Here is a 27876-nt window from a genome sequence, read left to right as displayed (position 1 = left end):
TTTTAATAATAATGGAATATCATGTTTCAATAATAATGAATGTTTCCATAAACTGTCTAAATTATGTAAATAATGGAAATGGTAAATAGGAATCTTTTCAATTACCCCAAATATCTTCACTGACCAGTGAAGAACTTTATGTCACAATACACCCAGCATCAATATCCTCAAAGGACTAAGGATTGGGCTGGTCCAATTGACACTTTAAAAAGTAGCATAACATGAAGTGAAATTTTGAAAGAACTTGATAAGGTGTTTTCTCCAGCAAAGGATTTTGTGGGGCAATTAATTTCTGAAAGCTAAGACAGCTCATCTTCAGACACTGTTTCCAATATTTGTGCAATGAATAGGTGGATTGCTTTCTGAATAGTCCTAATCAGTGATTTAAAACAAACTTTGTTAGTTTACAAATTAGATATTGAAGTAAGCTTTTCTAATCTCTAAACATTAGGAAAACCAATTCATGAAGCAATAGGGAAGCAGTGTAATTTTTATGTTTAGAAAGGGTTCTGTTAATATGATCTTTATTATCCATGAAAATTCCATAATGCACCCAGGGGCAGCATTATAGAAACAGCATTTACAGTTCTTCCAATCTATTTGTTAATGTCAAGTGGATTATTAGAAGGAATCCAAGAGCTCTTACAATACCACACTTTTTATTCTAATTCTTAAAGCTTGCAGATTTTGATACTCAAAAACTCAGAATATGAAAATAATTCAGCTCAAGCACCAGCATGAATGTATTTTCAATTGTTCCCAGAGCTCAGACAGCAGTGAAGTGGAGAAACTGCCTGATACAACACACAAATGAAACCAAGAGCTTTGCTTTGTTACAGAACTGCAGACTTGCTGAATCACCTAATACTGTGCAAGCTATGTTACTGTCAATATTAGAGAAAACACAGCTGCACCCTTCCTCTTCCCTCAACTGTCACATATTTTGTATGTCTCTTTTAGTGAAGCAGGGTTTAAGTGGAATACATCCCCAATGTGACTTATCCTTAAATTATATTCAGACAATGAGATTGTTTTTCCTCATGAAAATAATGGGGTACAATTAGGAGGGGAAAAATGTACGTTCTCCAAACCCAAAGTTTTTACTCAGGGAAACAAAGCAACATTTTTTGTTCTATTTCTACTACTGTACACAAAAGTAATTTCCCGCTCCAGAAGATTTTGAAACTCAGGATTGTCTCATTGGAAAAGCATCTCTAAGATTATTTTTTTTCCTCATTGTTAAGAGGAAATGGCTCCCTTGGTCATGGCTAACAAACCTGTCACATACATGAGGCAAAATCTGTTTTGAAGTAGTGACATTTTTGTCATTCATGCCAAAGGTAGGGCAGGTTCTGAGATTTGGGAACAAATGGATGTTCTCCTCAGCTATGGGGATGTGTTACACTGAATTCCCTATGACAGGTGAAGGAACCAAACAGAGTTTCTTTGAGAGACAGAGAAGGAAATGTCATTAGGATAATTTACAGGGATGATAATCCACAGCTTCCTTATTCTTGGCAGGGAAGATCTTCAAACAGGGAATTCACCAATTTCATATGAGGTGCACAAGGCGCAGGCACTGACCTCGGGCACGACATGGCACCATTGCCCAGCGCTCACTTCTTGCTGGTGCCATTAGTAACTCTTCTCAGTTCTTCCTGGAGAGTGCCAGCTGGTCTCAGAGGTCACAACATCTGACCAGTGAGGGGTAATTCCCTCTCCAAGGTCTCCTCAACACCAAAGCTGGTGGCACAACCGGCGTGTCCCTGTTTGGCGAAGGAGAACAGTGCGATATAATCGTGTAGACCAGTCAGCGATGCGGCACAACCTGAGGGCTCCGGTGCAGGTGACAGAGAGAGTAGAAATGGACACTTGAGGAGAAATAGACGCGGCGAAGAGAAAATGGGCTTTTTTTTTTTTTTTCTTTTTGATAAAGCATCCCCGGTCAGGCTGAAATGGAGGAAGCAGGAATGGGAAAGTTTGCCGCGACCTCACATTAGCTCGTTTTTAGCAGCAAAACCCTAAAACGCCGTCACTTTTAGCTGAGACCAGCAGATTCTCACCGCCAGCCCCTCGGCTCACCCTCTCGGCTTTTCCCCAGCCTGTAGCGGCGGCCGGCGCTCCCCCTCCCCAGCCGGGAGCCGCCGCGGGACGGGACGGGACGGGGCGGGAGCGGCAGAGAGAGGGAGGGAGAGAGGCGGCCCGCGGGGCAGCTTCCTCCCGCTCTCCCTTCCTCGTCCGGCGGCCGCAAGGAGCGGACCATGGCCCGCAGCCGCCGCCGGGAAGGCTCCGCGCCAGGCACGGCCCCGCCGCCAGGTCCCCCCGGGGGCACCGGGCCCTGGGCTCGGGGTTAGAGCCTCGCCCGGCGGGGCGCGGGGCCATGGGCACGGCGTCGTCCCTGGTGAGCCCGGCGGGCGCGGTCGGGGAGGTGATCGAGGACACGTACGGTGGCGGCGGCGGCGAGGCCTGCGAGATCCCGGTGGAGGTGAAGCCCAAGGCGCGGCTGCTGCGCGGGTCCCTGCGGCGCGTCGGCGGCTCCCGGCCCGGCGGCCTCATCGGGGCCAGCTTCAAGTCGACGGCCTCGGTGCAGGAGCTGGAGTGCGTGGCCGAGTACGAGCGCCTAAGGAAGGAGTACGAGATCTTCCGCGTCAGCAAGAACAACGAGGTGGCCTCCATGGTGAAGAAGGAGGCCAAGCTGGACAGGGAGAACAAGCGGCTGCGCGCCGAGCTGCAGGTAGCGCCCGCTTCCCCGCGGGTGAGGGCACTGAGCAGCGATGCTGAGGCTGCCAAGGACTCGTCCCGCTTCCTGGGGAAAGCTGTGGCAGGGAGGTGATGGGTGCGAGGGAAGGCAAGGTATTGGGGAAGCGGTGCCCCGGTGCTCTCCTGCTGAGCAGTCGGGATGCCGTCAAAGTGCGCGTCTGGGGATGGGGACCGCGCCCTGCGCGGCTGTGGCGACCAGAGACAGGGAACGGCCTGGAATTATGCCAGGGGAGGCTTGGGCAGGATATTAAAAAAGGTTCCTCACTCAGAGGGTGTTGGGCACTGGAAAAGGCTCCCCAGGGAAGAGGTCACAGCACAAGCCTGACAGAGTTCAAGAGGTGTTTGGACAATGCTGTCGGGACGTGGTGTGACTTGGAGTGAGTGTCCTGTGCAGGACTAGCCGCTGGACTCGATGGTCCTCGTGGTTCCCTTGCAACTCAGGATATTCTCTGATTCTACAGTAAGGAGAGATGTAGGGTGCTGAGATAATACTGTAGTCAGACCTGAAAAGTAATCTAAAACCTTTTATGGGCAATAAAAAAATGAAATACTAAATGTTTTCAGGCACTTCAGAAAACATACCAGAAAATACTTAGAGAGAAAGAAAGTGCATTGGAAGCTAAATACCAAGCCATGGAGAGAGCTGCTACTTTTGAACATGATCGAGACAAGGTCAAAAGGCAATTCAAGGTATGGTTTGACTTTTCTGTTGCTGGGAAAACGACCAAAAAAGATGAATGTCACTTGTTCACATTCCCCAAATGAACCATTCTCCAACAGCATTCATTCAAGCTTCTCCTTCTTAAAGACACCTTAGAGTATTATAGCTGTAGCTGCCCCTTTCCATTAAAGTAATCCTACAGAAACCTCTCTGTAAGACTAAAAGGAAAAAAATATGAAATAACTTTATAATTATTAAAAGGAGAATATGAAGTGATACATCATAAACTAAATTCCTGCATTGAATTTGAACTCGGGAGTATATTCATATTTGAGAGTGACAAGAAGACATGAGCTGCAAATTGACACATGCCTAATGAATGCCTAAACACAGAGGTCCATTCTTTCTGAATAAATTTTATATCTTGAATTGTAAGGTGTAACACCTCTAGCTTACATTTTTTTAAAAAACTGTGTATTGGTGCATCTCTTTTGGCTGCAAAAATATGATAGTTAGAGACAGCTTGCAGGGATGACTTGAAAGGCCTGGCAGATATTTCTGCTTTTCCTTTGCTGCAGATGATACTTTTGCCACACAAAACAGGGCAGTAGGTCCTAGTTTTTCACTATTTTCAAGATTCTTCATGTCTTTAATTTTAGTTGTCTGTGGCTACATGTTGTTCATGGTTGTCAGATATATAAAAAGAGGATTGGTTCTGACCTTATTTAAGAAAATGAGACTTGAAGACTACTTCATTTCTTTGAATTTAAAACTAGATTCATGTTTTCTTTCCCACATAATGGTAATGAGTTACAGACAGGATAGCTGGACATGCTTGATCAGTTTTCTGTCAGAGGAAATTTAAATTTCTGCAACAATAAAATGTAAATACAAGACCATATGTAATTGTAAATAAACACATGGAAGAATAAAAGGGAACCTTTGAAAGAATTGTTACATGTAACAATTTTAGAAGACAATAAAGTTTAAAAAGTAAAAATAGTTGTTTTAATTTTTAATGAAAATGTTAATGCAGGCTTCTTTCAGAATGGTATGCTAAGTTTTATAATGGTAAAATTTTAAAAATAGATAGTTTTAAACTATGGTTTCCTGCTTATTTCTGATTCACGATGTCTTCAGATTCACATTTTCACGCCTTTGCCTGGTAAATGAATGCTAAAAACTTACTTTTCCTATTGAAAGTAGATAACATGATCTCAGGAATAGGTACTGATATTTTTTCCTTCCTGCTGATAGATTTTTAGAGAAACTAAAGAAAATGAGATTCAGGACTTACTGAGGGCCAAACGAGAGCTAGAAGCAAAACTCCAGAGACTGCAGGCCCAGGGAATCCAAGTGTTTGATCCTGAAGAGTCTGATTCTGATGATAATTGTACAGATGTTACAGGTGAGAATTTCATTCCCAACACTTTGTGTTGGACCCTGACTGAAGTCTCCAAATAGTAAAGCAGAAGACAGATATTTATGCTGTTTTGAAAAAAAAGTTTTATTAATCCAGATGAAAAGCAACTTAAAGTAATTTGAAGGGCAAAAGCAACAAATCTTCCAAACTTGGTTTAGATTGTGGGAACCTCACATTTCTGGTGTTACAAATGAATAAATGAAGACAGAGTACTGTCTAGACACAGTTACTTGAACACTTTTTAAAAGTTGTTCCATTAGCTGTTCTGAGTTTTCTAGTCTTTTCTGTGTTCTCTTATTCTGTATCTGAGAGATGATGCTCCAGCATATCCAAAAATCACACCAGAAACTAGAGGGTGTCTTAGACACTTTGGATGATGACATATGCCAGTGTTAGCTGCTGTGTGTTCCAGAACAGCAGAGCTAGATCTTTAACAAAGAAAATGTAGGTACAAAACCTTGTATATGCTGTATGAGGATTTCACTAACATGGAAAGGGTTCCGATGGGTATGTGAGCAATCTGAGTAATAGCAAATATTAGGAAATACCCTCAGCCTTTGGTGTCATGGATTCTCGTTAATTTTGGACAAGCAGCCATTTAGAACTACAGCACACAAACGTGTGAGGAAATCTGCCGGAGGAAAAAAATTACGGTCAGTGGCATGTGGCTGGAGTATTTAGGACTGACAATTTACCTTGTGTAGTGACAAAGAAGAGGGTTTTTTGTTGTTTTCCAATTCTTAGCTGCTGGGGCACAATCTGAATACTGGAATGGAGGAGTGTTGGGAAGTGAGCCATCCATGGGTAGTATGATGCAACTTCAGCAGTCTTTCAGAGGGCCTGAATTTGCACATAGCTCCATAGATGTCGAGGGGCCATTTGCAAATATAAACAGAGGTAAGTAATGGTAATTCATTTTGTTGGGATTGTAGGTGTCTATTGAATTTTTTCAACTATGCTAAAGTAATTGTGTTCCTTCTTAGGTCCTTTTCTGTCCACTCTTGGGTAATTTAGCTAAACTATTTGGAATTCTTTGTAAAAATAAAAGGAAATGTAGCTAAGTTATGTTTAATATATGTGATGACTATGGTATGTGCAGCAGTGATTTTACCAAACAGCAATTTCCAGTGCTCTGTTGTGAGTATATTCCTTATGTTGACAGTGGAAGATAGTGGCTCATTCTTTCAATATCTTTTCCATTTGTATTCAGATTCTCTACTTCCTGAGTATGAGCATCACGTTTGTATTAGAATAAATTATACCCCTGTTTTGTTCATTGATTTTGACTCTGCATTGACTCTGCGTAGGAGGCCACATACAGAAATCTGATCGTAAGACCAGGATGCATGGTTCTTACGTAAATCAGTCCTTGATATTTTCTTGTCAATAGTTACTCCTTTTGAACTTTGTTTCACAAGTGGCCTCTTGTAAATTGGCTTCTGGTACTCTGGTTTCCTTCACTGTTGTCCTTGCTCTGGAGCCTCACCTGCATATAGTTGACTTTGCTGGCAGTTTCTCCCTTTTTAGTTCAATCCTTCAGGCTCTGTCTAAATCAGAAATCTGTGCCTGCAAAGTGGGAGGGGTGGGCCTTCCCTGTGATGGCTCCAGCTTCATACACTGAGCCTTTCGTCAACCTATGTGGTCCTGAGAAGAGAACTTATTCCTACCTTGAAAGAATGGCCAGCCACAAAATGAAGAATCAAAGTTTTAAAACTCATTGCTTCTGTAGGGAATAAACATGCAATGCTACCGAAAGCAATGATTTTTTTTTTTTCTCCAGAAGAGGAGGTTCCCACAGTGTTTTGCTGTCATTTATTCACATGATCTAATTGAAATACATGTCGATCTGAAGGGAAAAAAGTGTTTGGTTATGACTGAATTTATTACTCCAAAATATTAGTACTTATTTTACAGTTATCAGCTTGATTTTGTGCAAACATTTCATCAATCCTTTTTAAAGGAAATATCATTGTGATGATAATATAAATATGTTTAACACTTTTATTTTGCCACATTATCAAATTGTGTGACATCAAATGGTATGAGTTCTCAAAATTTATAAAATTTAAATAATTCAGTAAAAACACTACTACTATTTTAAATAAAATGTAGTATTCATGATGCTAAGAGATGATGACTTAACTGTTATGCAGTGTGATGACACGTGATGTCTAAGATTTCATTTTGGGGTTTTTTCCATTGGCAGATGATTGGGATGCTGCTGTTGCCAGTTTATTGCAGGTTACTCCTCTGTTTTCCCACTCTCTTTGGAGTAACACAGTGAGATGTTATATTATCAGTACTGATGAGACTCAGCCAGAAGTGAGCATCTTCATTAGAGTGAGTACCCACAAACCTGTGCTCACTTATGTGCTGTCTTATTTCCAGTGTGAATCTGGTTCAGAAATTTGTCTAATTCTTCTTGAAAGCTTTAGTAGGAGTAGTCTGATTTCAGTGAAATCAGTGTAAGTATTGTCAATGGCTTCAGGGGAAGAAACTGCTCAGATAAAAAACCCTGAGATTTGTTTGGTAGATCCTTAGTGCTATGCATGGTTAGTAATAAAGCACTGTTGCTCACATTTGCTTTCAGAACTACTCCCCAAAACTTCAGAGAGTCTGTGAAACAATGGGGTACTTCTTTCAAGTTGTTAATTTTTCAACAGAGAATGAAAGGCCTCTTCAGGATGTAAGAAAATGGGAAATTGAAAAAAGTTCATTAGTAATTTTGCTTCTGCATTTAACTTTGCCAAGGTGAGTATTTTCCAGGCTGGTGAAACAAATGGCAACTGGTAATTTATGCAGAGTGCATATCTTATTAAAATGTATGGGATGCTTTGCTCAGTATATTTCCTAAGCCAGTAACTTCAAAGTGATACTCCTTCAGACTTTAGGTTTGCTAGTGCAGACACTTAAAAGAATATATCAGCTTTGTACCATTTTCTTTTAGCTACAAATTCTCTTAAAATACAGCTTAAACAACGTCTTAGTAACATACAGAAATGTTTTGCTTTCCAAAAGCATCTCTCTGTTGTGCATGTGGCTATGTCTTCAGAATTAAAGATGGCTGATGAGAATGTCCTCAGTATTCATTTGCTTATCTAGCCTTACACCTGTCCATAGTATTTGGCATTTATTTTATCACATATTAGTTCCTGGTTTTGTCTGTCTTTCAGACTAATTTCATGGCTCTCCTGTGTGTTACCATATGCTATCTTTTGACAGCTTTGGTTTAGTGAAGTCATGATGTTTCATGACAAATAGTGATGGAATGTGGTCTGTTTATTCAGTGAGTAATTTCTTAACCTTCTAGAAAAAGAAGCATGATTCACTAAAAAAATACACTAAAGGAGGGATACTTTTGAATTGTGTTAGGAATGTTACTGTTATGCGTTATATGCTGTTGCCAAATAACCCAGTTTTATGTATGTGAAGCAAAAAATGTGTAAGAACAAAATATTCAGGGGTAAAAAAAACCCCAAAAGTATTAATTTAGAGAATTTGTCTTAGAAAAACTCTGATGAAAATTTCAGTGCTTGTGTAAGCATGGTAATATTTGAGCAATCCTGTCTGCTATTGTCAGCGTCCCCAAGAAGTATAGTTCCTTCTCTGGAACAGCAATAGATATCCATGGATATAATTCACATATATAAATACAAAGTGCTTTTGAATTTCAAGGTGTCAAATTCTCCTTTTTAAACACTACAAATTGAAAGACTGTCACCCGAGATATCTGACAGTTACTAAAGGACTCTTCCTAAAAAGATCAAAGATAGAACAGAACCCTCAGATAACTGATAGCAAAACATATTAATGCTTATTAATTGTATGTGAAACCATGTTCTTTCCATGCAAGGCAATTAGCTTTCACTCTGCATATTGCTATGACAGGAAAAACAGCTTTAAATTTACAAATCAATAATTATAAAAATTAATACATGGTTTTACTGGTTTTGGTACAAGTCGCATAAATCTCTCTATTAGCTTTTTCTTGCTTCAGAATTTTTCTCAAATTCTCTGCTGAAGTATTTGATTGCTTTTTGCTATAAATAGATATGACTTTTGAATTAGATTTTGCAGTGAAACCCATCTTCGGAGCTTGTGTTGATTGAACTGTTTACTACAGCAGTGTAATATAGCACAAGAATGCTGATTTCCAATCTAGTTGTTTGTTGGAGGACTGTGAAGAAGCCTTCTTGAGAAATCCAGAAGAAAAACCTCGGTTAATTTACCACAGAAGGGAGGATGGCAAAGTCAGTTCAGTCTCAGTGCAACAGTTAATTGAGCAAATTTCTTGCATGAACAAAGCAAAGGTATGGCTTTTACAAATTGCTATTATCAACACTGCATGCTAATAGTCTCAGATTTTAGAAGAAATTGCATTGCACTCATTGCTCTGGCTGCTCATTCTGTGAGCAGATCGATGAGGCTGAAATTTATGAATGTTATGAAATTTTCATTAGCAGAGGAGAAAAAAAAGCCACCCTATTTTCACTGAAAAAAAATGGCTATGCTGTAAGGTTAGAATTTCTTACCTGTATTTAGGCATTCAAATCGCAAAGTTGTTTGTCTGAGGTCCCACTGAAGGGAGTGAAGTATACCTCTAGAAAGATTCCTGCTGCCTAAAATTCAATCAGTTATGATCTATTTTCCTCTACAGAGACAATGGTTAAGCACAGCTGAAACTAGATGCCCAACTTTTAAAGTTCTTAGGCAAAGTGAATCTTACCTAAGGAAGGCAACATAATGGAATTTAAATGTGTTCCAGAATGGTTTTGTTGGAAGTCCTAAATATTGTCCTCAGTTGGATTCAGAGTTGTGTCATGCTTTTCCATTTACTTTTTCAGATGATTGACCATGTTGGAGGTATGGAGGAAGGAGCATATGAAATCTATAACTGTGTGGAAAAAATAATTAAACAGGTAAAGTACATCATGCATTTTAGCTTTTTACGTCTATGTTGATTTATGATCTTAAATTATGTCAGTGTGTTTACTATGTGGTTCTTAAGTGTGATGCAAAGTATCTCTTTGTTTTATTGTTAATATCTGGCAACCAAGGAAATGTGCAGGTGGAAAATAAAACCCCAAACTGAGCGGTGCTTTTATGGACAGAAGCACTGCACCATGGGAAAGGGTTCTATTTATGGGCCAAAATTAGCTTTTACTTGTCTTTATCCATATCATAGATACGTCCTCTCCTTATTCTTGTGGTGAGTTGTTTCTGCTATGAGGTATTTAAAATCAATGTCTTGAGACCTAAGAGTTAACTTAGTTTCATATAATTGCTCATTTATTTATTAATTATTTATTTTATTACTTACAATTTTTATTTTTTTATTTATTTTTAATTTATTTTATTATTTATAATTTTTTATTATTTATAATTAAAATTATAATATTTATTATGCTTAGTTCTTTGCTACTCTGTAAGGAAATGAGCATATTTGTGTTAGTAGAGCCACACTCATACTGAGACTAAGAGCATATGTGCTTGCACTACAGTTGCAGTTTTCTCCATGTAATTTCTTTTTACTTAGGATATACTGGGGTGTGAAATGACAGACCTAGAAGGCAAGGATTTGGGTAATAAGGAAGACTCCTCTTCTCCTGAAGAAGAAGTTTTTGGTGATGTATTGTGGGATGCACATGATGAACAAGAACAGATGGAAGCCTTTCAGCAGGCCTCTAATTCAACATGTGAGCTGGGATTTGAGAAAGTGAGTACTTTATAAAGGTATATGGATCAAGTGAAAGTCATCACTCACTTTCATTCCTTGTTGGGTAAGATGCTTTTCTACAGAAGCAGCTGTGTCTGAGAGCATCCTTAAGGCTATCACTCCTTATGCTGGAAGAAGCCATATGTCTGATATAGATGGCATATTTATTTTCTGGGAGAGATGCCAGTTGATGTGTTGTTGAGTGACATTGATGAAGAAGTAGCTGTTGTGCCTGCACTGGAGAAAAGCACTATAACAGTGTGCCAGAAGCAGAGCGTCCTCTTAGATGTTGGTCATCAATAGAAAACAGTCTGAGTACCTATTTTTTCTTCTTCTATTTTTTAAATTTCTTTTTTATTTTTCCCTGGCGAAATCCAATCTCTTTCTTGACACTTGGAGTTAGGTCTTTAGGAGATGGTTAATGAAAAGATTTCATCTCATCATGCAGCCGTAAAAGAACAAAGGAAACTTTATAGTGGAAAGCTGCTGAATACCTCAGTACTTACTCATTACTGGAAATAATTTTTTAAAACTTTTCAAGTTGTGAGTGTCAGGAATATGTTGGGAAGATATAATGAATGTAGGAAGATAAACATTAAAGTCATCACAGAATGTGGTGCAGTAGTTTATTTTGGCAATGTAACATAAGCATGCATTTTGTGTTACTGCATTTAAATTCTTAGTACCCCTATTTTACTAGCACAATATATTCTTTTACTTCACCAGTCCTATATTGATAATGGTTTGGAGGGTTGTACCATCTTTACTACATTCTAGAGCAATAGAATAATAGAACATTAAAGAAAAAATACCAATGTATATCTAAAGGCACCTCTTACTTTGAAGACAAAATATTTCTCCCCAGCAGGTGAAGGGTGTTTTGCTTTGGTTTGTTTTGTCATCTGCTGCAATAGTTTTAGACATTCATATGCTGTAAGAAAGCCTTCTTTTGTATGTTTTTGTATGCTCAAAATAGTCATTCATGACAGATGCCAGCTTTTTCCTGGCAGCCATATCCAGTGCAGTGGAGTAGTTTGGGGAAGGGAAAGGCAAGGAAGCCTGAACAAAAAAAGAACACTGTTGCTTTACTGTAATAACACTAATTCCGTTTATTAGCACTGAAGATTCCATTTTAAATAGAGTTTTGAAGAAAGTGTTAATTAATTTTACGCTGTTTAAAAAAGAGATAATGAATTCTATGGTTTAATTGTTTCCTTGCAACATCTATTTACACTTGTATTGTATTGTATTTCAGCAGTTTCTCCTTTACCTTAATAAATTGGTACATGCATTTTGAATTGACATGGTTTACAATACCAGGCTCTATATTTCTTCCTTAAACACTGGACTATTTATAATGACTGCTTCTTTTTTAAAGTATTTTGAACGTCTGAATGACCTAGTAGCAGCACCAGCACCAATTCCACCATTGCTTGTATCAGGAGGACCAGGCTCTGGGAAATCTCTTCTTCTGTCTAAATGGTAGTTAATTTTTTTTTTTATACGAATGAAATTTAAGAAAAAAGTTTCCATTTCAAAGATTGTGTCAATAATGAGAGATAAAATGGGGGCTTTTACAAAGTGCTGACATTATTGAAGCATCCTGGAAAGATTTGTGATATTTGAGTAGCTAATTTCATCTGGACTGCCTTTGACAGCTCCCTGATGCCATTTGCAACAAGTTATGATAAGGCATCACTTACATATCTGTCTTTGCACAGCATTAAGATGTGATTTTGATAGCTCAATAGTGTTGCCCACAAGAAGGGTCTGAAATAAAGAAAGAATCCTCATCATTTATCATAGACCATAGTATTTTATGGTCACTTGTATGCCAGGACAAAATTTGCTGTCATAAAAATAAACTGATGGTGTCATTGCTTTTTGAAAGCTTAGTGGCACGTGACTATTCAGTGCCAGGAAGGGCACTTGCTAATTGCTATCAGTAATGGTAATAGTAAAAATGGAATCTGACATTAGAAGGTCAGTTGTAGCTCAGGAAATGTCTGTGCTGTTTTGTAACATAAACATGGAACACATGTAGCTAAGATACTCTGTCCCCTTTGGCAAAACTAGTGCCTTTTGTTTGAGATCTCTTTGCAAAATTACAGTCTGTTGAGTCTTTTTTTCTTCTCTTCTTTCATTAGGATTCAATTACAGCAGAAGCATTCACCAAGCACACTAATTCTTTACCACTTTGTTGGGAGGCCCTTGTCTACTAGTTCAGAATCTGCACTGATAATTAAGCGCCTTACTCTGAAGGTAATGCTGCATTACATGCCCTGCATTGCATTTTTTCTGTGTGTGTGTGTGTGTGTGTGCAAAGATAATTTCTACAAAATTTTCAGCATCAGTGAAAAGTAATACAAATGTAGGAAAAAAATATTCAGGCTCAGATCAGTCAGGGCTCTGGGCAACCTGGTCTTTTTAAAGATGCCCCTGCTCATTTCAGGAGGTTTGACTAGGTGGCCTTTTAAAGCTCCTTCCAATCCAAACTCTTCTGTGAGTCTATGAAATGTAAGGCATTACAGGATGAAGGGAATCTGATCCTATGAACTTAATGTATCTCAACTAAATAGCATCTCTGGGATATTCATAATAGATCAGCATTAACAGTTATGTTTCCAGTGACCTATATTGATGACTTAAAAAACCATACAAACTCCTTCCAAAATTCCCTGCCATCTGGCCAATGAGAGAGGCAGGTGGTACATCTTGTGTCTAAGGCTGTGTTGGCCACTTGGTACCATCTTGTTCCAGACTAGGCTCTCTCCTATATTAATTCATTTTTAATTGTGTGCTAAATACATGGGGAATAAGAAGGATCATTTTTGTGCTAGGGTCCGAACTTGCTTTTTTGATCACAAGAGTGGCACTAAGGGCCTTGCAGTAGTAAAACCTGTAGAAAAAATTTATTCAGTTTTGCTATCCTTGCAATTTTCTCATCTATCATAGATGTTTGCCTGTTTAATTTGTGCAACTTCAAGTCCTTTAAGTCTCCATATTTCTTGTCTGTTGTGTAAAGGTTATCTCTCTAGAATTTACACACTGAGTTCAAGAAATAATCTTTGTTCTGCATATGCCAGCTTCCTGCATATACTAGCAGGAAAGAATTCTGTGTGAACTTGACTAGAAAAATTGCCTCCAAATCACATGGAGGTTTTTTTGGGAGGGGAGAGTGAGGTTGGGGGGGGGAAAACCACTTTTTTTTTCTCTTTTGTGTCTATAGGATTTCTTTCAACTATCCTAGCTGATTTTTAAGGTAGAATTTCAGAATTTCTTGTACATGTTTATAATTCTGCAGCTTATGCAGCACTCTTGGTTAGTATCACCTCTGACTTTCGATCCAGCTAAACTTCTGGAAGAGTTTCCCCGTTGGCTGGAAAAGCTTTCTGCACGCCATCAAGGCAGCATTATTATAATTATTGACTCTATTGACCAAATACAGGTATGTTTTCAAAATCTTTGCCATTTGTCAGTCTAACAGGAATCTTGACTATTGTAATAGGTTCAGTCATAACTATGTAACAAAAATATTAGTGTTTGTTTTGCTCTGAAGAAAACATAGAAAATAGTTTTGTAAAAAGTGCAGTTGAGTTATTTCTGTAGATAAATTTTTTAGGGTTTTTTGGTATTTTTCTTCTAAATTTTATCTTTATACCTTAATTTTTGAGCAGTCTCGTTACATTACTTATCCAAAGGTGCAAGGCTGTGAGCTGACTTATTGGGCATGTAAATAGCCTGGTTTTTATGAGGTGAACATTTCAACAATAGTATTCTATCTTCTTTATTTAGTGCACAGTTGTGCTAATACATATAAGTGGGTCATTTAGTACTGTCTAGAGGACCAGATCATGAAAAATTTTAAAGGACACTGGAGAATTTAAGACTTCTTTCATTGGGTTGCACAGTTAATAAAACATAGCAACTTCTGATATTGTTTTGAAGAACCTCTGTGTTAAGAAATGAAAATTTGTTTTTAAGCAAGCTGAGAAGCATATGAAGTGGTTGATAGATCCACTGCCAGTGAACGTGAGAGTGATTGTATCAGTGAATGTAGAAACGTGTCCACAGGCGTGGAGGTATGTTATATTTCTGTGATGTGTCAAAGTATCCTGGCTTAGAATTATTATTTTAAATTGCAGTTACTCATTGAAGAGCAGACAGATTTGTCAAGATGTGGAGATTTAATAGGATAAGATTTTGCAACCTATGAGGAAAATGAAAGCTTCTCTATTTTAGCTGCAATGACAGATTTTAGCTGTTGGAAAACCAGATTTTTGTTTTACTGTGATGGATCTATCCACATGACTGTATGAAAGATGATATTAAATGCAGTCAGAGACACATCAAGAACTGCAGTACCATGATGTAGATTCAGGATAAGGCTAAAAGTGGAAATTCTACTTCAGATGACTAGAATTTCATAGTAGCAGGGAACAGCTTCAATTACTGCTTTGATATAAATCTTTAAAAAGCCCTGGAACTCTGATGTATTTTTTTTTTATTTTTTTGTGCTATTTAATAAGGTTCAAATATAACTGTGTTCTCTCTTACCAAAGGTTATGGCCCACTCTTCATCTTGATCCCCTCAATTCCAAAGATGTTAAATCTCTCATTAGTGCAGAATGTAACTCTGCAAATGTTAAATTGACTAAAGAGCAGGTATGTCTGTTGCAGTTTTTCTATAATACCTTACTCTAGTATAACTTTTAATGAAAGCATGGAAAGATTAAATAAGCCCAGCTGCCAGAGTAAAGAATTATATTTAGCTAACTAAATATGATTGCTCAAGATAGTATGAAGTTTGAGTATTTTTATCCCATGACTCATAGCCGTGATACACAGATGGAACAACATAAATTTTTAACACAAAAACTGTGCAGTTGCACATATTGCTGTAAATGCGATCTTTTATTTTAGAATACCAGAATGTTTAATTATGTTTTAATTAATTTTTTTGCATAATACTGTAACAATCATTGACAGATTGGGAAAAACAGTATTTTACCTTTGCCCTTGAGACTGATTCTGTAAGGTAACCTTCATGTTGAGATACAATGTTAGACTCTAGCTCTTCATCTTAAATTCAAATGGAATTTAATTCATGGAACTCTTCACTCATGTGCTCCCATAGCTGGAAATATGTGCAGTATTGTATGCACTACTTACCATGTTATAGTCTTCAGATGTTGCACATAAAACAATACCTAGAACTTTTGTATTCTTATCAAACAGTGAACGTTTTATTTGTGTGGTTAGTTTCATCTCAGTTCACAGATGATTATTTAAAATATTGTAGGAGAAGAAGCTTGAGAGACATTGTCGTTCCGCCACAACTTGCAATGCCTTGTATGTCACTCTCTTGGGGAAAACCATTGCTTGGTAAGTGGAGGTGTTTTGGAAATTACTATGGTCATCACTAGATTAGAAGACTTCAAGTAGGTTAGCCCTTTGAAATACTTTCATGTAACACAGAAGGAATCTTGTTAGGAAAAAACGATGGAGAAGTTTTGCCCTCCACTGACTCTGAATGCAACAGGAACAGAAATCAGAGAGTGTACAGTCACCAGTTTGATACTAAGTGATTCCAAGTAGTTATATCTATTTGTTTTCAGCTCTTCTAGTTCTGTTTTAATTTGTTCTTCTTTATGGGTGTATCAGTTGCTTCAGTGGTTTTTAAAGGTATTTGGAGAACATTGGCGTCATGTTATTAAACAGTTAAATTCAGGTGTGTTGTATTTACTGATGTACAGAGAGTTTTCCCCATAGATTTTTAAGGCTACAAGGAAGTTCAACAACTGCTTAGTTTAACTTCCTTCATATGGTCTTTGGCCTTGTAATTCCTGCTGTGGAGAAAATTAATCTTCCCTGTTGTGCAAGAGAATATCTAATAAGTGCATTGGCTTCTTATTAACCTAGACTTCATCTTGTTGAGAAAGATGCATTTTTAGTTAAGAGACTCCCAGAAGATGAGACACTAATTGGTAATTTACTCCGGGTGACTGATTTCATTATTTTTGTTCACGTTTTATGTTCTAGAAGACTTAATTGCTCCTGAAAACATGCTTTGTAAAGGCATTAAATGAAATAGCAGCATGTGAGTTTATCCATCCTGATGTTCCTACTTGTACTCCTGCTGGAGAAAAGAACACTGCAGCGTAGGTTTTTTTAATAAAACTGTTGCAGCTATTTAGAAAAATCAGGCAATGTGACAGAAATCAGAGATTGGCTTGGAAGAACTCACCTCTTCTTTGTTTAAATCTCGCCCACCCGGTGCTCTGCACCTTTTGAACCCAGTAGGAATCCAGAGAATATTTGAGATAGAACTCTTCTGTAGTTTCAAATCAATCTTACTCAGCCAAATTTAATATGCTAAACTTTACCCTTTTTGTCCTTCTGCTCAGTGTTGGAAAAACAGGAAATATTGATGAGATTCTTCAGCAGTGTTGCCAGTGTCAAGACACAGTGTCACTGTACAGGCTTGTTCTGAGATCAATTCAGGAATCATTGCAGAGTGATAAAGAGAAAGATCTTTTGAGAGAGGTAAGCAGAGAATGCATCACTGTTTCTACAGGTAATGAATACTTTTCCCTGTAAAGTGTTTTTCTTAACTTAAAAGTAAATACAAATTTATATTAATTCATATGTATGATTCAGAGATTATTGTGTATTATTAGTATAAAAGGGACAATTTAATTAATGTAACTACATCTGTTGAATAACTATAGAATGTATGACTGCTTTGTGTTAAATATCAACTGAGCTGTTGTCTCACAGAATAAAGCAGGGATTTTTCACTATGATGTACTACACAATTAGCACTTCCTTGCTGATCGCTACCATGATCTAGTGATTAATTACGTTGAGCATAGTAAATACAATCAAAACTTGGTGTCTTGGGAATACACTTGCTTATTACATTTCTGACTCCTCTTCCTACCTTTGCAGAATTTCCCTCTTGTGCAAAACATGTTTTTGATTAGGACACAATACTCCTACTTGCTACTTCTTTGGTTCTGGCTGCATGAAGACCCTCAGCATATTTTACTTAAATTAAAGTTCCTCATGATAATGGAGTTACTCTTTCCCAGTGTTTTAGAGGAAGGTCTGAGGAGCCATTTGTTTGTCCCAGAGTGTCCCATTTGGTGCTTTATCTATCAGAATATTAAACCATTAACACTGAGGTCTCTTCTTTGAGAAGATGGACAAGGCTTGTATAGGCAGGGTTTTTTCCTTTGGCTATAAAATTATCACAGTGATAATTTTATTTTTCTTGAGATTTCAGTGTAACTAAGCTCCCCAGGGAATATTGCTAACTGTGTGAAATCTTGTGTTCTGCTTCATGCAGATACTGTGTGTCATTGGTGTCAGCCACAATGGGGTGAGTGAGTCAGAGCTGATGGAGCTTTATCCTGAGCTGACTTCTGTAGTGCTGGCCTCACTTCTTCATAGCCTGCACAAAATGTGTCTGCTGACATATGGCTGTGGTTTGCTGAAGTTCCAACATCTCCAGGTAAAATTTGTAATTCTAAACATGTGCAAGTGAAGGTCCAACCCCTGTTTTTTTAGGTAAGTTCTGTTGTTAGCTACCTAGGCCTTGAAATGTATGTTTGCTCATCTATTCTCCTTAGATTTAGAAACACCTTGAAAACGACCAGAACTGTGATAAACCAGTATTGCTGAAAATCTGGCCTTTCAAACCTTCATAAATTTCAAATCTATTAATTGTTAACTCCATGTATCCTAGAAAACATTGGCTTCCCAAAAAAAACAAGAAAAATTGAAAGAGAAAGGAATATTGCTTGAATAACCAGAGCTGTGGTCTATTGTAAGACAATTTATTTGTAGTGCCCTTGTCATTGGAAGATTTTCAGTTCTACAACATGAGATGTGTTTCAACACCCTGTGTATCATCAGCACTTAAACAAATTAAATGCATTCTCTTTCTTTTAATTATACTCTCTTTCAGGCTTGGGAGATGGTAAAACTAGAGTATATGGAAGCAGGTGAAAATGTTATTTCTGCCTATAGACAAAAACTAGTGGAATATTTCACCATGCAGTTAAGGTAGGTCCGAATTCTTCAAGAAGTGCTAAATTGAGGATTTCATGCCTCATAGATATTTTGGTTTCTTCATATACTTTCTTTGAGTTTAGTAAATTATTATAGCAAAATAACTATGCAAAATTGTCAGCTTAAAAGTTTACTTATTTAGTCTTGGAAAAGAATGAGGTCTGTGAAGGTGAATGTGCATATGATAAAGCGATCATGGGGAAATGTAGGGCATGAATTTATACCGTATCAGTTATTTTGTCGTCTCCAACTCCCCATGGATTTTTAACTCCCAGTAAGTGCTAGGAAATTTGAGTTTGCTTGGGACTTGAAGCAGAAAACCACTTTTGTTCAGCAAGCAATGAGCACATAGATAGGAGGAGATCTGGTAGGACAGCTGAACATCTACATGTTCATATCCAGCTTGAAAATGGATTTGCATTTACATCCCGAGTTAGTGTCCCAGCTGTGGGCTGCTGTTTATTGCTCCTCCAGGCATCCACTGTTGGGTAGGATGAAGCCAAGAGGGCCACAGTGTGCCAGACAAAGGAGGCACAAAGGGACAATGGGCTGCTGCAGGGCTGCAGTCCTGCTGGCAGGCATAGATTAGCCCATATGGGGTGGAAAAGCAGCTTTCTGTAGAGTGTCTGGGGGTTCCAGTGCCTTCTGAGGTAAAATTAAAATGAACATATAAGAAAATGGAGTACATGGGTCTTACAGTAATCTGTTCAGACATTCAGGTGTGGAAATTGTATACTTGCCTGGTTTTCACAGCAAATTGACAAGATGCTAGGCCTGTCAGAGTTTTAATTCTAATTTGTTTTTCTTTCAATAGTCAAGACCGAGTGACTTGGAGAAGTGCAGATGAACTTCCCTGGCTCTTCCAACAGCAGGGAGATAAGCAAAAGCTACACAAGTGTCTTTTGAATCTCTTTGTGTCCCAAAATCTTTACAAAAGGTACAAAGGTAGAAGCTGCTTTGGCCATTATAAACATTTCATATTTATTTTTTTCAATATAAATCACAAAGTGACAGATTCAAATACTTGAACAGTAGAGGCTGAAGTGCTAAATGCTGTTTCCATATAAATAATGTATTTTTTCTATTCTGTTACACCCTGGGGGGTGGCAAAGGAATAAATATTGGTCTTGAATAGCATTAGTCTCCATGGATTGTCTCTGTAGATGCTGTAGCATAATAACAATGATTGTGCGTGTAGGCCTTTTTCCCTAAGCTAGCATTGGTCTGAATAGAGGGGTATCAGAGATAAGATTCTTTTCCTTGTTAAAACAGGGGACATTTTGCAGAACTGCTGAGTTACTGGCAGCTGGTTGGGAAAGATAAGAGCTCTATGGCAGCTGAGTATTTTGACTCCCTGAAAGAATATGAAAAAAGCAGTGAGGGAGAGGAAAGTATGATCTGCCTGGCTGATCTTTATGAGACCCTGGGACGGTTTCTTAAGGACCTAGGTCTTCTCAGTCAGGTAAGTACATTTAGAGATTGTTGTAACAGCAAAAAGGCAAATGAAGCAGAGCTCAGTGTGTCCTTTCTGTGGCAGTAGACAAGTTATTGCAGCATACAGGGTGCTGCCTGCTGCCCTCACTCCTTGGACGTGGCTTTTACAGGCTGTAGCTCCTCTGCAGCGCTCTCTGGAGATTCGAGAGACTGCACTGGATCCAGACCACCCCAGGGTGGCACAGTCACTCCACCAGCTGGCAGGAGTGTATGTTCAGTGGAAGAAGTTTGGAAATGCTGAACAGCTGTATAAGCAGGCATTGGAAATCTCTGAAAACGCCTATGGAGCTGAACATCCTCGGGTGGCCCGTGAACTTGATGCACTTGCAACCTTGTACCAAAAGCAGAACAAGTAAGCTTAATTACACTGCTGGTTTTGTTTTATGTGGAGGTAGTAAAAAAAAAAAAAAGTAACAGCAAAATGTTTGTCCTGAAGCCAGAATTTTTCTTCTTTTTTTTTGAGTTTCATACCTTCAAATGCAACCATGAACATCCCCTCTCTATTCTTGTAGAAGGTCACATAGGAGGGGCCAACTTTTGTGCTTAGTTTAACAAAAAACTTTCAGAGATAAAGGAGAAACATTGTCTGTCCCTAATAATTTTATAAATTTTATATTTTTAAAAAAGTGTGATTATTCTCAAGAATCTTAAATTTTCAAATCTGTACCCTTAAGTAACTTAGAACCTTTCCAGGACGCTTATTGATACCACATTTGACATTCTTCTCACACTCCAAATAACTATTTCAGATACGAACAAGCTGAGCAACTGAGGAAAAAGTCCTTCAAAATACGCCAAAAAGCAGCAAGGCAGAAAGGCAGTCTGGTAAGGCAGTGCTTGATATTTAAGAAGAGGTACAGGGCGTGTTGCAGTTGTGCTAAACAGATGATAAATTATGTCTACAGAGCTGATAATGCTCCAGGGCTTTTGATAATTGTGGGCATAGGTAGTGAAGTACCTTAGCAGCAGCTTTGGTACCTGTCCTTTCAACTCTGCTGGAAGTGGAGATGTATCAGTACAACTGGAATGGAGTTGAAAGTGGAAAAGAAAGAAGTGGATATATACATTTCAGAGGTGCAGAATTACAGCCAATACGATTGTGTGTCAAAGTCGCAATGGAAAAAGATCTCCAGAATAGTTGAGGCATTTATCCTACTAGTGAATGCAGTGCTTACTGCAATGGAAAATCCCAGTAAAAGTATCAGGTGACATCCAGAGTTTTCCCGTTTTCTTCTCCTGTGTTGTTTTTCAGCTACAGGGTTTCTCTTGTCATTTTTCAGCTAAGAGTATCATGTAATGCCTGTACTGTAAGAGTCCCGCTAATAACTCCAGAGCTTAAGTTGTAGCTCTGATGAAAGTAGTAAAAACCCATAAACATGTTGCCATTTCCACAGTGATTAAATAAGAATGGATTTGGTTCATAAAGATTTGGTCTATTTCTGTAATGGGTTCTGCAAAAATATTTTTATCAAGACTGCAAAGGTCAAAAATAAGAAGAGTGTGTAAAAATGGCTGCACTTTTTACTTTGATTTATTTTGTTTGTAAGCTTTAACTTGCTTGCGCATTTTAAACAGATTGATGTGAAGCCTTGAGTAATATTTTATATGTATTTCTATGTGGTGTTTAGGATTGGAAGTTAAATTCATTTTAAGTTTTGAGGTTCTAAACCTAAGAATTCGATCTGAACCAGTTATTTGAACTGTGGAGTTTAAGCAAATTAGTATGTCTAATACAGGGAGAGAGGTGTGACCACACAGTAACTTGTATTGCCTGGAAATTTTCACCAAGATTTCACTTTTTTTTGGTTTATTTTGCTGATAGATGGTAAGTGTTTGCCATGTAGCTCAAAAATAGAACTTAAGGAGGACTATTGTACTACTTAGGCACCAAACTAAGTCTTTTGGTTTTCTGTCTTTAGTAGTACTGGTGACTGGCTTACATTTCCTTCTTTTTGCTGTAGTGTGGCTTTGCTCTCCTGCGTCAAAGAGCCCTGCAATTGGAAGAGCTCACGTTAGGCAAGGATACATCAGATAATGCTCGAACCCTAAATGAGCTTGGAGTCCTCTACTACCTGCAGAATAATCTTGAGTGAGTTGTACTGATTGTGACACATCACTGAGTGTTCTCAGATGTCTGAATGGAGGCAGAGCAGGGAGATCTAGCACTAAATGCAGACACGTGATCAAATACTTGTCCCTTATTCATTCTACTGGTTTTTGTTCACTGTGAAATTCACTCCTATTTTCTATTTGGTGCTATTGGCATGTGGGTATTTACCAAGTCAGTGCACTTCCTGCATTCAGAATTGATGTTCCACAGTTAATTAGCCTTTGTTGCAAATTCCAGTTCTCTCTCAAACTTCTGCCTTCTCTGCTCAGCTTTACTGCTTTGTGACTCTCCTTTGCAGTGTGGATGTCATGATGAGGAGCTGCCTAGTAATAATGGATGCTATCAGTCTTATGGGGGGATCACCTGTAGTTTTGATAGAGGAGCTGCTGTAAAGCTGAAATGAAATAGTAGCACCCTACTGTAGTGAGAAAAAATGTGCTCTTTGCTTCCGTGGTGACATTACAGAGTATTTCAGAAAATACTTTATCAGTTCTGAACAGATTCTACTATGAGTTTCCAAGGCTGAGCTTGTTGTTTCAAACAGGCATTTCAGCCTGTACAGATGTTACCAGCTTTGAAATATTGATGAGCAAATATGTTGTGTAGGACAGCAGAGCTTTTCCTGAAGCGCTCATTGGAAATGCGGGAGCGAGTCCTGGGATCTGATCACCCAGACTGCGCACAGTCTCTGAACAACCTGGCAGCCCTGTACAATGAGAAGAAGCACTATGACAAGGCTGAGGAGCTCTATGAGAAAGCTTTGGACATCAGGAAGAGAGCCTTAGCTCCAGATCATCCCTCCTTGGCTTACACTGTGAAACACCTGGCAGTGCTGTACAAAAAGATGGTGAGCACACACCTGTTATCTCTTCTGATCACCTAAATTAACTGTTGTGGTAGGTTCTGGAGCCTCTGTCAAAAGAAGGAAATGAGAATCTGACTCCATGTTCTTAGAAGGCTAATTTATTATGATATGATGTGATATGATATGATTTTATATATTATAGTATGATATGATATTACATTATATGATATATAATATAATACAATGTTATATTATATTATGTTATGTTATATTAATCATATTATATAATACTTAAACTATACTAAACTATACTAAAGAATAGAGAAAGGATACAGACAGAAGGCTAAAGATAATAATGAAAAACTCTTGACTGTCTTCTCAGAGTCTGACACAACTGACCCGTAATTGGCTAATAAGTAAAAACAATTCACATGTAACCAATGAAGCAATCATCTGTTGGATAAACAATCTCTAAACTACATTCCAAAGGAGCAAAACGCAGAAGAAGCAAATGAGATAATATTGTTTTCCTTTTTCTCTGAAGCTTCTCAGATTCCCAGGAGAGAAATCCTGGCAAAGGGATTTTTTTAGAAAATACAACAGTAACAAACTGTAATATCTTTGTCTTAATGGGAAAAAAAAAAAAACAAGTTGGGTAGAAATAGTTCTTCATACACAATGACCTTGAACTTTATAGTCAGTTTAAGGGCAACTTTTAGAATTATGAGGGAGATAGCAGTTCACAAATCAACTGTCTGGCTGAGCCACCTTCAACTTCTGTTGACTCAGTGAAAGATGAGCATTTTCACTCCTGTGAAAAAAGCACTCGGTGGAGTAAAATTAACAGGAGTATAAACTTCTGCATTTCCTAATTTCAAAATGTGTTATGAATATTTGTGTTTGTATATGGCTGTTGTAATCATTAAGTATTATTAGTTTAATAGTGATATATTCTTTCCAACAGTTGAACCAAGATCAAGTTCCATGGGTTATAAGAATTTTATTTAATTTATATTTTCACATTTTACTGTTCTTCAATGAGAAAAAAGACCTTGATAATCTCTTAAATCAAATTTGCTCATGTTTTTACTAAATAATTCTTACCTGCTATTGTCTGCATTAAATGGTTTTGGGTCACGTTATTTTCTGCTCACTTCAGCTTCTAATTTTCATGCTGCTGGAAGCTGCAAAACCACTCAATATTTGCATCAAAAACCTCTTTGCTAGTTTGAAGGAGCACAAATTAAAAGTCAGTGGAGACAATTATTTCAATAAAAGTATAACTGAAAATTCTTCTTACAGCCTTCTCAATGAGACACTTGTGGGCAAAAAATAAATTAAGAAAGGAAGAAATAGACCTAGCTGAGAAACATATTAACTGGGAATTGAATATGCCCAGTATTTTGGAAAATTAGATTCTAATAAATAGTCATGATAAATAATCTATGCAGAATATACATATTATTCAGCAAAGTTATCCCCTTATTCTAGAAACAATTAGGTCTTTCCCAAGGCTTTTGTTTAAAATAGGTTTTGCTGTTACCATCTTGAGACCAGAGAAATGAATCATTTTTTTCCATGTCATTTCTAGGGAAAGCTTGACAAGGCTGTTCCTCTGTATGAGCTTGCAGTTGAAATTCGACAGAAGTCGTTTGGCCCAAAACACCCGAGTGTAGCAACTGCTCTGGTAAACCTGGCTGTCCTTTACTGTCAGATGGTGAGTTTTTCATGCCTAACATTTATTTTTCCTGTCTTAGGCTTTTTTATGACTTGTACCTAAATGAAATGAAAGAAACTTGATTGTATTGAAAAGGGGAATTCCTTATAGTATTTGCAAATTCTTGGTTTCCATTTTAAACATTGAAAGCAGATTTGGTGAGAAAAATGCATGCAGGATGTGTTGATATTATGTTGGCAAGAAAAAGCCTATGTATTACACAGCTGTATCAAAGAAATACACATCTGTAACAAAGAAACTTTCTGCTACCCAAAGAAAAAACAGATTGAAGCTTTGCCCCTCTATGAACGCGCACTAAAGATTTATGAAGACAGCTTTGGCCAAATGCATCCTCGCGTGGGGGAAACATTGAAAAACTTGGCTGTGCTAAGGTAAGATTATATGTTTCAACCCTATAAATGCAAACTAGTGCATGAAAAAAACCATCTGAGCTTGTGTACTTTATAGTAAACTATGTTGATAGTATGGTGTATATTTCAATTTAAATGAATTGAGAGACTTGTTTTATTTGCTTGTTTCAAGTTTGTTTTGCTCTTTTCCAAAGCTATGAAAGGGGAGACTTTGAGAAGGCAGCTGAACTTTACAAGAGAGCTATGGAAATAAAAGAAGCAGAGACTTTGTTGATAGGTGGAAAAGCAACTTCTCGACACTCATCAAGTGGAGACACATTCAGCTTAAAAAGTGCATTATCACCAAATGCTTTGCTGGAACATGGACAAAGGTGATACAAACCTGCTCCAAGAAAAGGCAGTCTCTATATTCAAGTAGACAGAAAATTACTAAGACAAATCCATTTTTCCAAGGATTATGTACTGTTTTGGGACTGACACCTGTCTTCATGAATTCTGCCTTAACTATGCAGACTGTATGGTACAAAGTGAGCTTCTTTCATTGTTCATAGGTACACATGTTAGTCACTAGCTCAAGTTGTAGCTAATACCAAAACCATGGACTTGATGCCTCCTAGCCTAAGTGCCAGGACTATAACAAATTAAGCTGAACCACTTGTATAAACTCTAAGAGGCATTTCTTACTTCTTATTTCTTACTTCTTACTTCTTGTAAAAAGGCAGGAAGGATTGATGATACAAAAATACACAAATTCTCTAAGCCATGCTGTTACAACACCTTTTTACAAGCCTTTAAAGTTGTTTCTGAAGAAATAGTAATTTTGAAAAAACTTTGAAAATACTGTTTAACCTCAAGTTTTACCTGCAAGGTTATTTCAGCTTAAGCAAACTTTCATTCAAGGGAGTTGTGCAAAATTAAGTGGTTTCCTTGGGAAACTAGGGTATCTAAATATGTCATGGTCATCTACAGTTAAAGCTGTTGAAGGATCCACTCTGTTCAATAAAAATACTTCCAGTGAGGAATCAGAATGAAGATGATTATGGCCAGATTTCCTGTTCTTAAACCTTTAGCAGTACACCTACTGTTTAGTCTTACTGAATCCCTTAAAATACAAGAATGTTTGTATTAGCTGGGAAAACCTAGTGATGCAAAGTAGATTGCCATCAGATAAAGAAATATTAATCAAATCTACCTGCCTGTTGTATTTCTTAATACCTGAGTCATTGGAAGAATCAGTCTGAGTTCTACTTTCATTCACTCCATAAATGTATGCATCAATTTAAATACATACTAAAAAAAATACTTTTTTATAAAATCAGAAATGTAAGTGGGAAATTATTTGAAACCCTCCTATAACATTTCAGAGGCAACTAATGCTAATTTGATCCAGTTTCAAAAATGCAAATGGCCTTCACTTCCAAGGAGTACTTGCCTTCCAAGTGTTTTTTCTCTTTTACGGTGCAATTAAATACTACTAATTTCAGCCCTTGTTCTGATTAGGAGGAATTTAGTATTTTGGTAATGCAGTAACTTGGCAAAAGTAAAGGTATATAAAACTGACAGCACAAATATTAAACCCAGATTTGATTTTTAAGGTTAAGGCTTTGTTGAAAACAAAAATCAAAAATAGTTATTGAAGGTGTTACGATAGACCACTAAGAGTTGACACTTCGGAACAGCTCTCTGGATATTTTTCTCTTATTCAGAAAATGGGTTTGTAAACAAAGCAAGGGTTTACCACTCTATTTCAGCCACCTTAAAAAGTTTTGAAAACTAGAAAGTTCTTTGCAGGATTGTCGTCAACTGAGAAGAGGGGCAAAAGGAAAGAAAGACAAATACACATGCAAAAAATCCCAAACAAAAATACCCAACCCCCCTCCCCTCCAAAACCTCAACCTACTCAGCTTGTGTGTGTTTATGTTGCCTGATGTTCTTAGACCTGGTAATTCTCTCCTATAAAGAATTACCAGACGTCTGGTCTAGCTTGTCCTGTCTATTCTGATTTTAACATGGCGGTACAGCGGTACATCTTCCTCTCCTAAACACTTGCACTTATTGTAGCTAGTTTAAATAAGAAGTTACTTTCTAGACCCTCAATGTTAATGTTGCTGAACTGTTACTCTTCTACCCTTGAGCAAGTTCTCACCAACTTCCTCATAGGTTTTAGGGTTGGTTTTGGAATAAGAAAAAAATTAAAATAAAAAATTAGTCCCTCAAAAGCAGCAGATCCCAACCATCCATTGTCCTTTAGTAAAGAGGGTGAGGAATCCATGTGCCTACCCTGTGAACCCAAAGAAAGCTCACGAGACAGCTTCCATGGAGCTGTACCTCATGGACAGCAGGAAAAGTCATTGCTATATATGGGATATGCCAGATAATACTTCTGTGTAGAAGTCCACCTCAAGCAGAGGGTCACCAGTTTCAATGGAGATTTAATTGTACTGTCAGAATATCAACATCTTAATAACGGTCATGAGACACTGTAAAAACTGAACATTTTTATAAGATTGACAAATGAACTTTTATACTTTTATTTTTCTGCCAAATAAACTTTTATAAGATTGCCAAATAAACAAAGCTGGACTTAATCACGCCGATGTACTTTGATTTGTTAGTTCATAACCAAGGAAGCAATAAATATTCTACTGTGTTTTACAATTAGAGTACATTATACTTGTAAATATCTTTTTAATTTAAAAAAAATCCTTAGTGCTGCTTTTTTGGATGCTGTTTATTTTTAAAC

At 37.7% G+C, this 27876-nt stretch overlaps 1 protein-coding gene across 1 annotated transcript; it reads left to right on the top strand.

Annotated features, from left to right (window-relative positions):
• The first annotated feature begins 1757 nt into the window (after positions 1–1757).
• NPHP3 (nephrocystin 3) lies at positions 1758–27721 on the top strand. Its single transcript, XM_041407765.1, has 27 exons — positions 1758–2734; positions 3325–3450; positions 4679–4829; positions 5589–5741; positions 7051–7184; positions 7435–7595; positions 9007–9154; positions 9689–9763; positions 10381–10560; positions 11939–12042; positions 12708–12822; positions 13865–14008; positions 14545–14642; positions 15123–15225; positions 15863–15945; positions 16968–17106; positions 17912–18076; positions 18533–18630; positions 19451–19573; positions 19909–20098; positions 20241–20482; positions 20880–20955; positions 22092–22219; positions 22847–23087; positions 24637–24762; positions 25039–25154; positions 25328–27721. Exons 1-27 carry the CDS (start codon positions 2381–2383, stop codon positions 25506–25508), a joined length of 3954 nt encoding a protein of 1317 aa, XP_041263699.1. The 5' UTR covers positions 1758–2380; the 3' UTR covers positions 25509–27721.
• The last annotated feature ends 155 nt before the right edge of the window (positions 27722–27876 follow it).

The sequence above is a fragment of the Onychostruthus taczanowskii genome, unplaced genomic scaffold (genome assembly GCF_017590055.1).
Source record: "Onychostruthus taczanowskii isolate IOZ18803 unplaced genomic scaffold, ASM1759005v1 scaffold28, whole genome shotgun sequence".
Lineage (NCBI taxonomy): Eukaryota > Metazoa > Chordata > Aves > Passeriformes > Passeridae > Onychostruthus > Onychostruthus taczanowskii.
Note: the sequence above shows the minus strand (reverse complement) of the source record. Positions and strands in the feature narration are given on the sequence as shown.